Genomic DNA, 17,275 nt, shown 5'->3' on the forward strand with positions numbered 1-17,275 from the left:
TAAACTTACCGGCATGGCCAATGTTTGTTGTCTCCAAATAAGGTGTCCCAGCTAACAATATTTCACCGAACAACACTTGAGATACGCCGTTGCTATTAACTTGTTCATTTCTTGTTATTCCATCAAAGTCACCAGTTTCGATATCTGTGCTTATTGGTGGTGATTTACCACCATTTTGCGACTTGTTCATAACGACAAAGAAGCTCTCATTGTCTTTGTCTTCCTCAGCCTCAATCTTTTGAATATTTTCTGTGGCATCTGAATCTTTAATTATAAAGTTTTCCTTTTCTTCTGAAGACATAGAAATATCATCTAGAGATACCTTTGTTGAAGTTATTTCTTGAACAGGAGTGGCTTCAACTTGTGGTATAGGAATATGTTTTGTGACTGTTTCAATTATGGTGGTTGGTTGGACTTGCGTGTAAATTTCCGTTATTACGTCTACGACAGTCGAGGTATGGGTATTAGTCAAAACTAAAGTTTGCGTAACAGCCCCTTCTGATTGACTAACAAGACTTGTTTTCGTATGTGTGACAGTGAGAGTATGTGTCAGATTAACATAGCCAACGCTTGATATTGTCTTCGGAGGTTCAGAAAGAGTTTTTGTTAGAGTTACTACGGTAGTTTTAAACTCGGTCTTAGTAGGAACAATTTCATCTGATATTCTTATTTCATTGCCAGCATGATGCAACACTTCGACATGTGTTGGTTCTGGGTTCTTATTAATTGTTAATGTAGAAGTAACAGTTTTTTGAATTGTTGCTGTTATTTCAGGTATAACAGAGGACTTCTCGTCAAACATATTAAGAGATTGTGTAGGTTTTATAAAATCTTCCTCGAGCGGTGCTTCTGAACTTTCTATCATATGGAATTGTTGGGTATTGGGGTAACGGCTTACACCTGGCCTTATAATTTTCTTAATGGAAACTTGTCTAGTAGGATATAATACTTCTGGTCTTGATAATGTCCTGGTCGGTGCAATAGCGCTTGATTTAGATGAGGGTTTATATTTATTTGTTTTTCTATCATCAGATCGAATCGGGTATGGCTTACGTGTTCTATTTCGTGAACCCATAATTGATGTTATCTTAATTTTATCAGTTGTACTATCTTCTTGGCTTGATTCATATGATGATGAATTATTAGCTGTATTATTATTGACTTCACTAGATTGTGTCATAGGCTCTTCATCAGATGGAGCATTAGGATATCTCTTTTCGGTTACAGGATTTTCTGAACTATCATATTTAGATTGACTAGACTCATCTTCATAAGAGTAGGAATTTTCAGCGGATGTATCCGATGAGATCAAGTCAGAGTCTGATTTAGACGATGTTATTATTTCCGGATCTTGAACAGATGTGGGATTAAATTTAAAACTAGACGAAAATTCTACTCCCGAAGAGGTTAACCATCCTGATGAAGTAGGTGTCGGGAAAATAACATTAGACACAGAAGACGCCGCAAGTGTAGCTGCAGGTTCTGAATTAAATGAAGGAACTGCTGTTGGAAGTTCACGAGGAGGAGGTAATAACGTAGATGACGGTTGGTCACGATTAAAGTAAGGTCGTTTGTATTTATTAAACATATCATTTGTTGGCCTATAAGTTGATACTTCATCGTTGAGAATTGCTGGTTTCTTAACTGGCCGTTGAGCGTTAGGTCTTGGTGGCAACGTTCTTGGTGGTACATTTCTATAAGGTGGGGGTGTTCGGACAGGAACAGGTCTAGCGGTCTGAGGAGCTCTTGTAGGATGTCTATTGATCGAGACGGTAGCCGGTGGTGGTGGACTCATACCCATAATTAAATCGTTATGTTGTAAAGGTCGTACATTATAATCTGTTCTTTGAGGAGGTGGTGACAAATCAATTATGTCACTTACCGTTGCATTATTCACGTCATCCGTATTTATTGTAAAAGTAGGCAAAGTAGATCTATCTGGAACCTTTATTAATAATGGTTTCTTATCTTTTATGTGAATTGTAGACGTTATAATATTAGAGTCATTTTGTTTTTCATAGATGTGAACATTAGTTTCATTGACGGAACCCATTGATTTATTCAAATGTTTGTCATTCATCTTTTCTCCTGTATTCAGTTCAAAACTGTCTTCATATGATGCATTTGTACTATTTTCCATCATTTCATTAATCTGCCAGTGCGGTTGTTGTAATTGATGGTCAAGTGGTATTGCGTTATTTACAGTAAAAGGTCTGGGTTTCATGTAAGGATTATTATTGAATATCGGATTCATATTATTAGAGTGGAACGTTGTCTTATTAGCAGATCTGAATGGCTTTTCTGTTTGAGTACCGGGGTTAAATTTAACAAGATCCACCTTATCCTTATTTACCGGCGGTACAATTTCATTCGTAGATTTTGAGACGGTATTATTTTCACTCGATGAAGTGATTATCGGAATTTTCATTGATTCTGAACTGACCTCTCCCGACATTTCTTCGTCAGATTCCTCAATGCCTTCTTTGCCATCGTAAATTTCCTCTGAAGTTTCGTATACAGGTTTCACATTTTCTGTTGGTTTATTACGTACTTCATCCGAGTTATCAACGATTGGTATATTATAAACAGGTTGATTTGAAACGTAAATAGATGGTATATAACTAGGTTTGATTGTAAATGTGGATGCAGGTTTATCTGAATCTTTTTGCTTTGAAAACGGTCTACCAATGTTAAACTTATTGGGTGAAGGCCTTGCACCTGTATCCAAAAAGTCGGTAGGAGGTTTACCTACCGTGGTTATCTTAGGGCCAAAATCTTGTACACGATCTTTATCAAACTCATACGTTAAAGGTATCACTTTCCTAGTCGTTCCTTCAACCTTAATGTTGTTAATGTGCTTCAAATTACCTTCATTAAGCACACTAGAATACCAACCATGAGAATTAGTTGGTATATGAGAAATAATTTTTCCTGGACGTCTCTGTTCATGCGACTCCATATCATCAATTATTTCTGTTACTGGTTTCTCCTTATTGTTAGTCTTATGAGCTTTATCATTTATCATTGGGAAATTAGCGTGGCTATTAATAGAAGGTGGTGCTGATTCAATCACATCTTTATTGTTTTTATGTACAAGAACATTATTTTTCGTTACATTAGGTTCATTCGAAGATATTTTATAAGAAGTATTGTTAATATTGTTTTTAATAGTTTTGTCATATATCATTAAACTGGGATCTCGTTTACCGTTCAAAGCAACAGTATCGTATTTAGAAGGATCATCTTCAACTCTAATTGCAAAATTGGTACCAATTGGAATGTTAGCATTTATTTCGCCGTTGTGCTCAGATGCACTTAAAGGTACCGTTATACTTGTGCCGATGGTATGACTAGAACCTCCATGACTACCAGTGGCAGTATTTAGTGTGACACTGAATGTATTGTCATTATTAATATTAGTAGTGATAGATTTATTTGCAATGTTCGGTGATGTAATAACCGAAAAGGAATTGCTTTCAAAATTGTTTGGCCTATATGGTTGGTAACTTACATGATTATTATTTTGCGCATCATTTGCAGATGATAGTTTGGGTACGTGAACAGTAAAAGTAGGATTTTGAACATTTTTATGAGGTTGTGACGCAAAATATATTTCAGATGTAATCTTAGGAGGTAATTGTTCTGGAACCGGGTGTTGTACGTTCAAAAATACTTTCATATCTTGAACTGGCTTATTGTGAACTATCGGTCTTTGGTTATAAGGTTTATTTTTAGAGTGATGATTATCCTGGTATTGTTTTAGAGGTGGAGGAGGAACTGCTAAGTAGTTTTCGTACTCTCGATCGATTATTTCCTTACCATCCTTAGATTTTAACGGTTTTTTATTTTGTTTGTACTTCTCAAAGTCTCCGTTATAATTCTCTGGTTTATATACAGTAATTTGTGGTCCAATTCGTACGTGTGACTCCTGTATACTCATGGGTGGAGGTATGTTTTTGGAATTAAAACGTTGATTATTTTCCCATTTCAATCTAATATTATTATTTGTTTCGGATTCCTTTTCATTGAATTGTACATTTCGGTTATCATATTGATGATCTGAAGGTGAATTTATATTTGGTTTTTTCAATAATTGACCTTTGTTAGGATTTACGCTATGTACGTTTGTCATTTGCGGTGCATCAATACTAAAACTTCCAAAGTATCCTGGTTCAGGATATGGCAAAGGATCGTCTATATAATCACCAGTTTTATGAGGTTCAGAAGATCCAGCGAAAACTAGCGCGGTTGAACTTCCATGTGGAATTAATACATTAGCAACCCTCGACGGTTGAATATCGACTAAGAAAGGCTTGTTAATAGCATCTGAAGAATCAGATATATCTTCATCGGTGGCTTCAATTTTGCTGCTAACTATTTCAGAAGAACTCGGACTACTGTCCATTACTTCGTATCCATCGCGATTTTCTTCAACCGGTCGGAATTCAATATGATGTTCTAGAGGTATATTAGCGCTTGAGGGCTTAACTAATGATGGTATATAATCTAAAAATACTGGTCGCCCATGATCTTTATGAACTTCACCGGCATTTAATTTATTAGATTGATCCTTAGGGCCCGTCACTTTGCCACCGGAATTTTGATTTGAATAGGAAGGAGATGGTGAAGGTCTTAATGCGTTTTTAAATGGTTTCGAATATGTTTTAGGTGGTTCAGGAGGCCTCAAATCAAATGAATCGTCTGCATGTGCTACATTTTTCTTCTTATTCTGCGGAAGACTGAGAGGGTATTGTTCATTAACAGGATATTGTTCACTATCAGCCATATAACTATCTACAGGAGGTCGGTTTACGGGGTTATGGAACTTTATTCCGCTGGCAGCTAACGTTAATGGCCCTCCGATAGCAGGTTTCCCAACGATAACATCAGAATTTGCGCGAATAATTTCACCGGGACTTATAGGTATTCCACCATTCACTAAAGGACTTTCTTGAACAATTTTGGGTGGAACGATATAATGACCTTTCGAATGTTTGTGGTCAAAAGCCCATGGATAGTTTTTGTGAAATGATACATTACTGAATGATGCCTGTGATTCTGCGGTTTCCATTTCGTCAACTGGTATATAAATTGGAAAGTTTCCATGTTTTGTTTCTTCACTATCAACCCTTTTGTCTGCAGCATATGGAGTTAATTTTGTAACCGGCTTTTCAGTTGTTGAAGTTGTGGTCTGATTAACTTCTTGTCGTTTCATAAAACTACCTGTCATCTTTTCAAAAACAGGAGCTAGTTGGGATAATCCTTTAATACCTAAAGAACCTAGTTTTATTAGTTCCGCAACAACCAGTTTGTTTTTGTTTACTTTCTGAGGCCTGTCCGGTTTTGCCTTTTCTGGAGCTTTATTATTTGAAGTTTTGTTAGTTTTTACTGGACCTGGGGCTTGTTCATTCGTCAGAAGATCACTTGCTTCTAAAGGACTGTTATCTTTTTCATCTGAATAATCGCTTATTACCTCCGTATATTTTTCCACAATTCTGTCAGTCGGTGTAATTGGAGAATTTACTTCATAGTCGTACGGTCGATATTTTGTTTTCATAGATAGAGTTTCTTTGTTTGTGGTTTTGATATCAACTTTAGGCACATCTCTTTTCGTCGTTTTTATTGCATGCTTATCAGACGGTACATCTGAGTCCCTCATATTTGTGTATTTCGATTGTAGACCTTCAGTTTTAGTATGACTACAAGAACACGACGTTGTAGTACAAGAGACATGATTGACTTCTGATGGTTGTATCAAATCAAACATACTGTCATCGTCCTGATCTATACGTTTATCGATTTTTCCAAGATTATTCAGGTAAATATTATTTGCTTCTGTTGGTTGTATTGTTTTCACTTCCATGTATTTGGTCTGAAATAAACAAAAAAATTGTTAGTGTTACATTCAAAATAATGTTTAATAAAATACCGGGATAGGTGACAAATCAATGATAATATACGATAAGGGTAAATGCATGCGTAATTATTTTGATAAAGGTTTCGTTACTTGGTTTATGGATTTATCTAGTTACGGTTTGGAAAATCCATCGTAAATATTTTGTGTAAATCATGTTAAGTTAGAAAAATGTTAATCAGGTCAATATTGGGGAATACCAGCATTCAACCCCAGATATCTTTTCACTCCCAGGGATTTGGGTTATGAAATTACTCTTACTTTCGTCGGCTTTAATTCAGCCAAAACGTCTGTTGCATAAAGGTTTGTTAACGATTCCGTAGTGACCACGGATACAATAGTTTCAAAAGTAGATATAGCACTTCTCTTGTTTTGTACTATTGTCGTCAAATATGTGTATGTTGTCATACATGTCTTGATGATATAATTGTGCTGCCTGAGGTGATGCATAGGAAAAAAAGCACTCATTTGTTGCTGATTTACAACGGTAGCAACTGCTGATGATAATAATGACTTGTTTTGTGTAGTACCGGAGTGGTGCGGTTTTGTTGAAGTAATGTGCATGAACTTAAGCATACGCTGAGAAAAAGACAAAATGATAGTAAAAGAGATCATCCTGTAATGAAACGAATTAAACTTCGAAATATGAAATATTAGACACAAATAAGCATGAAGCACAGCGCTTTTATTACATAATTCTCGGCCACAGCAAAATAGGTAATAAAATTATTAGCAACTCAAGAATGTAGGTGTATTCAAATTTGTAAAGATATGAAACATTAGAAAATAAATATTAAGTCTCCATTGTGACAGAGCTCAGTCTTGTGTCCTCAATAGAAACTCTACTTTTTTATACTTTACGATCGGACGAAATTAAATTATCAAAGTATATAAAGGAGAAACATTTACTTCCTATTCTGCTCTGACCATACTATTATTAAAATTGTTCATCACATTTACCTGTTCTTGTTTGCCATCATGACTTTTATCCTTAACCAATACTTCAACACCGTTAGACAATATTCGAGTCGCTAGATTCTTAAGCTTCCTTTCATCATCTTCTGATGATCTAACCTGATCAGAATCTCGTCCTGGTCTCCATGGAGTATTGTCATATACTATAGCATTTGTGTCAAACGCTGAAAATATAGGAATGGAGTGTTATTTTTTGTATTTACTACAAAAGCGACCCTTTTATATGAAGATACCTTCATAAAAAAATATATAATTAGTATAAATCTTATTTACACAATACATTAGTATAATGTCTAATGTCTTCGAGGCTTGAAATTGACTAATGTGCGCTCTTTAAAGCAGGTTCAATTATTAATAACAGTTTCAAAATAACATAAAATAGCATGCAAAATACAAATCTACATAGAACACTAGCTACTGTTTGTGCTACTGTAGTCAAGACACTACGAATTTCTGTGCATACTAAATGTTAGTTTTACAATCCTAATTACATCCCGAAGTCTCAAGAAATTGATTGTTACATTACTGTCAAATTATTAAGCTTTAGCTCAAGTGATATTTCTTAAGACTTCAAGTCAATTGTTAATCAACACTGCTAACATATTTACATTTTTAGCAATGCGTTACTACTTTATCACAATGCTTAGAAATCATAGCTTCTGTATAATCTGTATTGTATTAAAATTTTAAATCGTAAGATTTAGATGAAGCTATGAATTCTTAGTATTTTATGGGCCCTCTTAACAGTGAGCAGCGTTGGGCGAGTACAGGTAATTACGATAATATAGAGGGCCTAAATATCTATGATTGTAGGTGTTCATTCATAATCTCCGTAATGAGGCAAACATCGACGATCATTTGTTGGGCCAACGCTGCCCATTGTGAAGAGGACCCATTAAAACTGAAGAAAAATCGTCAACTCACCAAGACGGATGGATCAGCTCGGGATGTTGGACAGGCCGTGGTGGGTTCGTCAAGTCTTCAGAATTGGTCTCAGTCATCAAGTCAAGTGTCTTAAATAATATCTGTGTTGAGTCTGGTCTATTTTATTTGTAAGTCTTGATTCAGTGAACCAAATGTATAGTTTTGATAATCATATTTTTTATTGTATTACCAAACTTGAAACCATTAGATTTTAGGTATATGATAGAGATTGAAGTTGGTTGAAATGCAGATGATTAAAATAAATAAAACAAATATTAGATTTCATTACAATTTATTATTAACATTTTAAGTCGTATTTTGCAATTTACAATTAAAAGCAAGACGAGTATGTTCGAGTATTAAGATTCTATTCATTAAAATTAACTTAGAACCAAGAGTCATTCTTAGGCAGTGATTAGATAGAAGTTACCCAAGGTACATTTCTGGTAACAAAAAAGAATATTTTTGGTGATTCTAAAGAAGTATACACATATAAATCTAATAAAGTACAAAAGAGTATTTTATCTTAAACTATTTATTACAACTATAAGGCACTATTCATAGTTAACTTACTATGATACAATGGAAATAAATAACTACACCATTACTATACACCTAACCAATTGTTCGGTCTTCAAGAGACGTCGTCCACTGAGCTTTGTTTTCTATTCCTAATTGAAGAAGGGCTTTCTAATTTTACGACATAAGTTGGTGAAGCGTCATATTTTATGTGATTACTTAAACTTCCTACGATACTTTCTAAGCTTTGCGTTTCAAGTTGCGATTCTTTTTCTGAACTTAAAAAGTATTTATCCATATCGGAAACAATAGAGTTTTCAAGCGCGTTGTTGTCATGAGAGCCATACAGTTCGGTAACGGAGGGGAGCAAAGATGGTACAATTTGGACATCTTCGAAATATATGGCCTCTCTTTTCCTAACAGTTTGCGTGTCATCAGTAACGACAGTTGACAGAACTGTGCTAAATTCACCAGGGTGTTTACCAGATACGTATAAAGTTACTACACTCGTATGTTTTGGTGGACTTGGTTTCGCAGCCTTTGCTCTGGGTCTTTTTCGCGTAGGGGGCGGCGTTGGGGGAGCGAGGTCTTCTTCATCTTCATCGCGTATATCTTCAGAGAAATCTTCGTTACTATTAAAATCGGGCAGTATGTTTGGTTTTGGACTATTACTAAAGATGTCATTGTTTAAATTATTTTGAGCAATGTTATTATTACCTAAGCTATTTGACAACGCATTGAGGTCAGATTGACTTAAACCTAATAAAGGATTAGCAGTTTGGAATGATAATGATTGTTGTTGTTGTTGCTGCTGCTGTTGCTGCAGAAGCAGGGGTAAAAGAAGAGAATTAAATTGAGGTTGTGGAGCAAGTACTGTTGGTGTCGTAACTACAGTATCAGTTATATATTCTGTGGCTGTAATGACATTTGTTGTTGGATCAACTATTGTGGTTAAAATGGGTGTACCTCTAAATGTAATGGGAAGAACAGTTTCTCTTGCATCAGTAACTGTTGTTACATAGGTAGTAGATCTAGTTTTGTACTCGGTTACAGGTGTTTGTACTACAGGTTGTTGGGGTAACAATGCTTGGCCTTGTAATGCTAAAAGAGGATTTATTGCAGGTTGCTGATTACCCAAAAGAAGTTGTGAAAGTAGTAAATTAGCCAAAGGTACATTAGCGTTTATTTCTGGCGCTACTGTTTGAACTACGGGTTCTACATTATAAACTGTACTTGGTAAAATGTGTGAGTATGAAGTTTTACGACCACGAATGGTTGTTGGTGTAAATATGACAGTTGTGGTTGGTGTTTCATGCAGGACAAACTTAGTTACTTTTGTAGCTCCGTTATCGGCTAATTCAGTAGACTCAAAAGCAAGTACTAATTGCTGATTACCCAAAGGACCAAGCGAGGTAGACACTTGATTTAATAAAAGTGTTTCTATGCTAGGTTTCGCAGTAAGTACATTTTTGTACTCTGTTATTTTTCCATTCACTACAGGAATGGTTACTTCTATTGGAATTTGATGAGTAATTGTTATTTTACCATCATTCAAAACGTTCTCATATTTATTATGTCTTTCTCCACTGAAGTTTTCAAATGAACTTCTTTGTCTGCTAGATGCTCGGCTTGTTGTTGTTCGAGCTCGAGATCTACTTGTTGTGCGGCCTGTTCCTGATCTCGATGACTGTGTACTCTTTCCAGATAAACGTGGAGCTTTAGGCCTCGATGCAATAGTTGTTGTTCTGGACGAGGGTCTCGCTTTACCACGCCTATAGGCAGGAGCCGAAGTAGTTGTTGACCTACTTTCACCGCGTACTATAAACGGTTGTCTGGCTGCAGATTTTGGTGCTGTTGCCGTAGTGCTTCTTGAGTTTGTTGATGGACGAACGTTATAACGTCCTGGTTTGGGTTTAGCTGGAGCAGGTGCTTCAGTTTCTAGTTCAGGTTCTGCTTTTCTTGTACTCGCTGACTTTGTGCTCGGTCTTCGGAAATTTGTGAACTTTCTATTTCCATAATCAACTTGACGTTTAACCCTTCTTTTAAAACCAAAAGGTCTAATGGATACAATATTAGATCGTTTTGGAGGAGGTGTTGCGGGTGTTGCAACCTTTTGTTCTCGTCTGTCAGATGATTCGTAATCATTGTCTTCTTCAAATTCTTCTTCATCAAGAATTTCATCACTTTCATCAACCTTTTGCTCATTTTCTCCAATTTCTTCTTCAGGTTCAGGATCGGGTTGCTTGAACAGATTTCTTCGAGGGAACAAAGCATTTGGACGTTGCCTACGTAATGACAATAATGGATTATTAGTTGTTCTAGTAGTAGTTCTCCTGGTTGTTGTTGTTGTTACACGTCCGCGTGCTGTGACACTTCTTCTTGCAGAAGGTGTTGTTGTTCGTGGAGTTATTGCTGTGCCTGGTTGCCGGCCAATAGGAGGCCGCCTAAATCTAAGTAATGGATTGTTGGTAGTTTGTCGCGAAGGGCTCTCTGTGAATTCATCTAATGATTCAGTTGCGTTTTCTTCCTGCTGAGTCGCATATGTTTCTGCTTCATTAGGTTCCGTAAAGAATAAAGAACTGGATTGTCTACCATTTCTCAACCGGGATGATGCTGTAGGACGTATTCTAGATGCAGCCGATCGGCTGGCAAAGTCCAAACTATTGCTTCGCGTTGAGCTTGATCTAAATCCAGTACGGCGAGATGTAGGTTGAATACTTGCTCTACCAAATCCACCAGGTCTAGAAGCTGGAATGTTGGCAGACAAATTTATAGTCGCACTACTGCGACCAGAAAATCTTCTGCCTGGATTTGATGAACTACCAGCGAGTGATTGTTTTCTACTTCCACCAAAGCCACCCGACGGTCTAACAGATTTTAGTGTTGGTGTTGCAGTAATAGTTGGTGTGAATTCCGGGCGAGTTATAGTTGTAGCACTGTTAGGTATGGGTTGACGTTTAGGACTAAATGTTGGCCTGTTTCTTGATGCAAATGGAATAATAACTGGTGTAAAAGTAGGTTTTTTAGTGGTAAAACTGAGACGGCCTCTTTTTCTGGGATTTGAATCATCGTCTTCTTCTTCAGATTCATATCTTGTTTCTGTCGTAGTTTCTGGTTCAGAAACGGAACTTTCTATTACCTCTGGATTTGATGTTAGGAGACTAGATCCTTCTGTAGTAGTCGTCGTAGTAGATGTTGATGTTGTTGTAGTAGTATCATCTATAGTCTTATTGTCATTGGTTACTATTGTGGAATCTCCTGAAATAACAGCAACTTGTGAAAACAGAATTTTCTTCTCTTGTTCTGGCGAAGGTTCAGGCTTTTCTGGTTTTTCTGGATTAACTTCAGCAAACAAATTATCTATGTATGTACCTTGTAAAACTGTAGATGATACAGAAGATAGGTCAGGAAGTTTAGTTGTCTTAATCTCTTCCTTTATTTGAGTTGGAGTTATAAACAATTTCTCATTATCCTGAATTAAATTCTTATCTACAGCACCAGTTGGCACTTTTCTACCAAGTTGGTTATCTTCAAGAACCTTTGTATTGTCAACAATATTCGTTACAGTCTCTAAGCTACTCCTTATTTGTGATGTATTACCAGTATAGAAAGTAGTAAAATAGGTGTAGGTAGTATAAAATGTTGCTTTTCCATCCTCGTGTTCTAAGTTATCTTCAATTACAGATGGTTGAATATTAAGGACGTCTAAATCTTTTTGTGAGGGAATATTCTCCACGTCAATGGGCGAAGTGTCAATAGGACTTATAGAAGGTGAAACTTGAACTGTTGGAGTGACTATGTTTGAAACAATTTCTTCGCGGCTTGTTATTGTCGTAGATTTATCCTTATATAAGGTAGTCCAATACGTAAAGGTAGTGTAATAGGTAATTGGTAAATTATTTTCTTCTTCTGGTTCCATTTTTGGTGTTATAGTTTCAGTTACAACATTTGTTATTGTCTCTAACCGACTCTTAACTTTACTGGAATCTTTACCAATGTACATTGTAGTGAAATATGTGAAGGTCGTATAACTTGTCTGTAATAGAAGTGTAGGTGATGGTAATATTTCATCAATATTACTTTCCGAACTTATTTGATCATCAAGGACATTATTATTATCGAGATATTTTGTTTCACCTTTAGAAGATGACGATTTAACGTCAGTTACGTATGAATTTTCCGATATTAATGGATTTGAATCAATACTTAATAACATATCAACTTCCACGGGTGTAGGTTGTGGCGACGACTCGTTGGAATTTTCTTTCAAATCATTTTCTTTCATTGAAACACTACTTTCCATAGATGCATTTTCGTCATCACTATCTGGTGTTTTTCCTTTCACTTGCTTACAATTCCTAAAATCAAATTGCGCTCTCGTATTTTCTACTGCTAATGGATTAACTTTTGTAGGTATAAGTTCATCAGGTCCAACATAATTAGTATAAACTTCACTTCTACTACAAACATTGGCATCAGAACCAACATAAATTGTTGTAAAGAATGTGTAAGTTGTAAAATAAGTTTTCACACCGTCTGGTTTTATACTTGCTATAATATCATCACCTAATATGGGAGTTGGTGTTTGAGAACTGTAGTGTTCGCCACCTTCAACTGATTCTATAACATCTTTATTTTTGACTAAATCAATAATGCTGTTAATTGCAAAGGTTTCTGTCGGCCTGCCAATACCTACATTAGTTGGCGCAATTTCACCTTCATTAAAAGCGTCGATTAGTGATGGGTCCATTTTGGATAGATCAATCGTGTTTGTTATAATATTCGTCACTATTGATTTATGACTTGCTACACTAGACGTTTGGTCCCCAAAGAATGTAGTAAAGTATGTATAGGTCGTGTATAAGGTTTTATAAATAAGATCAATTTCATTTTCTGCATCATTAACTTCTTCATTCGCCTCCTTGTTAGTAACTTGCTCTGTTGGAGTATGTTCTGTACTAACAGATACTTCAACATGACTTTGACTTGTAGAAACCCTCTCAGCCGTGGTGGATGTGGTGGCCTTAGTAGTTTGCTCTTCTTCTGGTGTTCTGTTCGAATCATTTGAAGCTTCTTCTTCCTCTTGAACAGTAGTCAATACTTCTTTTTCCATCGGAGTTGTAGGTGGTGTCTTTTCTGTAGCTGTAGTTAATTGTTGATTTTCATTGTCATTTTCAATGATTTCTGGTGCTTCTATATTACTTTGTTCTGTTGGATTTACGTCAATATTGATGACAGCTGTAGGTTCTATATTGACACTACTAGTTTTACATACAAAATTAGTCAAATAGCCAACATTACTTTCGACTACAACATCAGATTTAACAGATGTAGTAGTTTCTGTACTTTCTAGTGGGATGAAATAAGTTGTTAAGTAAGTTAATGTTTTATATGCCGTCGTCATTGTTGATTGAGTTTCAAGACCATCAGAGCAGAATACTTCTTCGTGCTTGTTGTATTTGTTTTCTGTTGTAGTTTCTATTTCTTCAGACTCGTCACTGTGACCACTTTCGGTTGTTGTTAATATTTCCGAATCCATTTCTTGAGTACTTTCGTCCTCTTCTGGTTCTTCATCTTCCTCCGTTGTTTCCGTTACTTCTTCAGCGGTATTTTCAGTTTCTTCTACAGAATTAGTAAAAAGATCATTATTGTTACTTTCTGTTACAACAGATTCTTTAGACTCTTCTCTTAATGTTGAAGACGGAGTGATGGTATTCAAAGGTTCTGTTGCCATTGAATTCTGTTCGATCAATTCTATAATATCTAAATCATTTGTATGACGAGTACTCTCAGTCGTAGTATACGCTGGTTCAGAAGGCTGTATAACGTCTAAATTTAAATCAAAACCATTATTATATTGTACGCTAACAGAGTCAGGAATTTCATCATCTACTTGATACAGATTTTTATTCATATTTTCATCACCATTGTAGAATGGTCTTTCGGATCTTTCATCTTGACCATTTTGAGTTGTTAATTTTGTTGCTTCATTTGACTTAAATGTAGCAGTTGCAACGGGAATATCAGCTGATAAAAATGTTATTTTAGTTGCTAATGAGTCTACAGGTTTAGCAGATGGGAAAACATTAACTTCGTCAGGATTAGGTTCGCGAACTATATCTGTGTTAGGAGTAAATATGATAACGGTATCACCAACAACTGTCGTAAAATCAGCGAAGCCTTGATAAGTAAATGTTTTCTTTGGTCTTGGTTCACTTTTGTATCCGAACAACTTTTTAGGTGACTTTGTTTCAGGTAATGCCTGTTGTACGGGTTGCCGAGATTCAACATTATCAATATAATAAAATATTGGTGAAAACTCGTTCTTAATCGTAAAGGTTGGTAAATCGTAACTGGGCTTAACTTTAACGATATTAGATTCATCAATTTTATCTTCTTCAAACTCAGTATCTTTGACAGATTCTGGCATTGGTTCGTAAGCCTTGCTTTGCCTATGATGTAAACTACTAACATTATCTAAAATACTAGGTTGTACATATTCTACCTTTTTCTCGTTTTCAATGGCTGGACCGTCAAGATAATTATAGACTTCAAACCTTGGAATTTCATTATAAGCTTGTACTCTACGAGCAGTTGGCTCTTCGAAAATTTGATTGTTAACTTGACTATCGGGTGAGGATGGAGAATTCCAAACTTTGAAGCTTTCTTTAGCAGGTTTGCTAGCGTAAACAATGTCCATTTTGCTGCTAGGCGCCAAATAATCAGTATTTTTAAGTACAAATTTATCTGGGTCTATAATGCCTAAATCTTGCTTGACGTTCCATCCATCAAGAGAAGGGAGACGGGTTGGACTAACAACAAATGTATCATCGTTGGGCCTACTATAGAGAACGAGGGACGACTTGGTAAGGACTTGAGCATAAATTCGTCCGTTATCTAAAGTAGTACCGAGGATTTGAGTTGCAAATTCCGTAGTAACTCCATCCTGGATGAAAGTTCTTGCCGTGGAGGTAAGAAGGCCTATGACCGGTTTCACGCTATGATATCGCCCAATCTTCGAGACATAGTCATTTCTATTCTGGTCGTTAACGAGGAGTACTGTCAGGTCTGAAGTCATCCGTCAGTAGGAAGGAGGGTGCGTTATTATTTTACAAAGTCCATTGAGTTCGGAGACCCCGACCGAGGATTAGATTTGAAAGAGAAAGAAAAAAACATACAATTAATAATGCGATAAAGATAGAATAAAATATAGGATGCTTACAGATAGCAATATAAATATAACTAGTTAGCACTAAATTTTGTACAAGTAATTCTACATGTGTTTGATGATTTTTCAATGCATTTTTTTATCGACATATTCCTGAGGATGTTTTTGTTTGTTAGAACATAATATTATGCGATGACATTGATAAACCATCAATTGCAATACAAATAACGAATAGTAAGTAAGACATACGGAAAAATAAGATAGATTATAGAGAAATTTTAGAAAAATATAATACAAGCAATATTTTTACAGGTTTTTTTTTGTACAGGTGCAGATACATCATCAAATGCTCAATATTTTTAAGATAACCATTTTGAAATAAATGCATTAAAAATTAATACCACTGGAATACTTATTAAAGATATCATTACTAATAATACAAAAAATTATTTAACTTGTTTAGTATCTGTACCTGAAGTTATTATAAAGTATAATATATGACATGCAATGGAAACTCACCCCTATTCTCTGGAACTCCTTCCCTTTTTATTCTAGTCGCATCTATTGGCTCGTTTTCATTTATATCTGTAAAAAATAAAAACAAAAATGTAATATGTCTCTTTCTCAAGGAAATTAAAATAGATCCTTGCCTAATCCAGTGTTTTTAAACTCTTATAGCAGCTTCACCTGTATGTTTGTAGGCTTGTATATTTGTAAGAAACCTACTTATTTACAGCCAGTTTTGGCCCATTTAAAACGGTCAGATTTAATTCAAACTTTGTCTACTTATCGAGGATCAGTGACAATACAATAATTCAATGAGTTTATTTTGTTAATGCGTGTAAAATTTTTCTCTATTAGGTATGCTCATTATTAAGTATATTTGTTACTATTTCTACCAAATCGTGTTACGGTTTTCGAAAGAAAGTTATTTACGTGCCTTATCTTTAAGTAAAACGTATCCAATTTCCCATCAAGTAAGAAAAAGAAAGTGTTTTGCTGCGCACGTCCCATCTCGTTGGCTGGTCTCAATTATGATTAGCCACAAAAACCAATCATATTAAAAGTAAAAAGGTAGGTTACGAACACAACATTAGATCTTCAAAAAGGGCACGCACGCACACACGATTAGACCTCAAAGTGAGATGAGACAATTCAACTATCGGAGCCAAAAAGAGACAACTGAAGTAAAATGTAGCTAATTAGCATTCATCATCATCAGCCCATATACGTTCCCACTGCGGGGACACGGGCATAAGGGTAATTAGCCACATTTTGTCGTAATCTATCTAAACCTCTTTACTTATAATATCATTGGCCATAACAATTAAAAATTATCGACAGATTATGGAAAGAATTTTAAGTGCTCTAATTTTCTATTACTTATGAATGTCGCAATATAACCTAGATGTACGGAAAGTTGAGACCAAGGTCGAAACATTAAATACTTATCGATACAATTTTTTACTGTGCTTACAATTCAATTATCTAATATCGTATCGCTATAACATTTTGTTCAAATTGATTAAAAAGAAGGTCATCAAGTTCATCAGCACTTCTATTTCTATTTAATATTTCTTACATAACCCTTGAAGAATGTAATACTATTTTTAAAGAACATTGAGGGGATTTTCTCTTAAAGCACTATTCCTGTGTGGAAAAATGACAGAGCTATATAGGTCGTCTAGTGCCATCACTTTCCCATACTGGAAACAATACTGCTTAGACATCATGGACACCCAGTTTTTAATAACGCATATCCATATACTCATATC

The 17,275-nt window shown here is 35.6% G+C and overlaps 1 protein-coding gene across 4 annotated transcripts in view; it reads right to left on the reverse strand.

Moving 5' to 3' along the window:
* Nucleotides 1-17,275, reverse strand: part of LOC149477657 (uncharacterized) — an 80,160-nt gene that overhangs the window by 8,366 nt on the left and 54,519 nt on the right. For 2 of the 4 annotated variants that reach the window (XM_089710136.1, XM_089710135.1), the window contains exons 2-5: nt 16,020-16,085; nt 6,875-7,053; nt 6,176-6,493; nt 10-5,872 (exon numbers count right to left, since the gene is read on the reverse strand). In XM_089710136.1, coding sequence (XP_089566262.1) covers nt 10-5,872; nt 6,176-6,493; nt 6,875-7,053; nt 16,020-16,085 — 6,426 coding nt within the window. Of the gene's footprint in view, nt 1-9; nt 5,873-6,175; nt 6,494-6,874; nt 7,054-8,088; nt 15,401-16,019; nt 16,086-17,275 lie in introns of those variants that run through there. The other 2 variants (XM_089710137.1, XM_089710138.1) reach the window with 2 other exon arrangements.

This window comes from Colias philodice, chromosome 24 (assembly GCF_061535455.1).
Source record: "Colias philodice isolate Cphi_HAF_F1 chromosome 24, ilColPhil1 Martin Lab GWU primary, whole genome shotgun sequence".
Taxonomy (NCBI): Eukaryota; Metazoa; Arthropoda; class Insecta; order Lepidoptera; family Pieridae; genus Colias; species Colias philodice.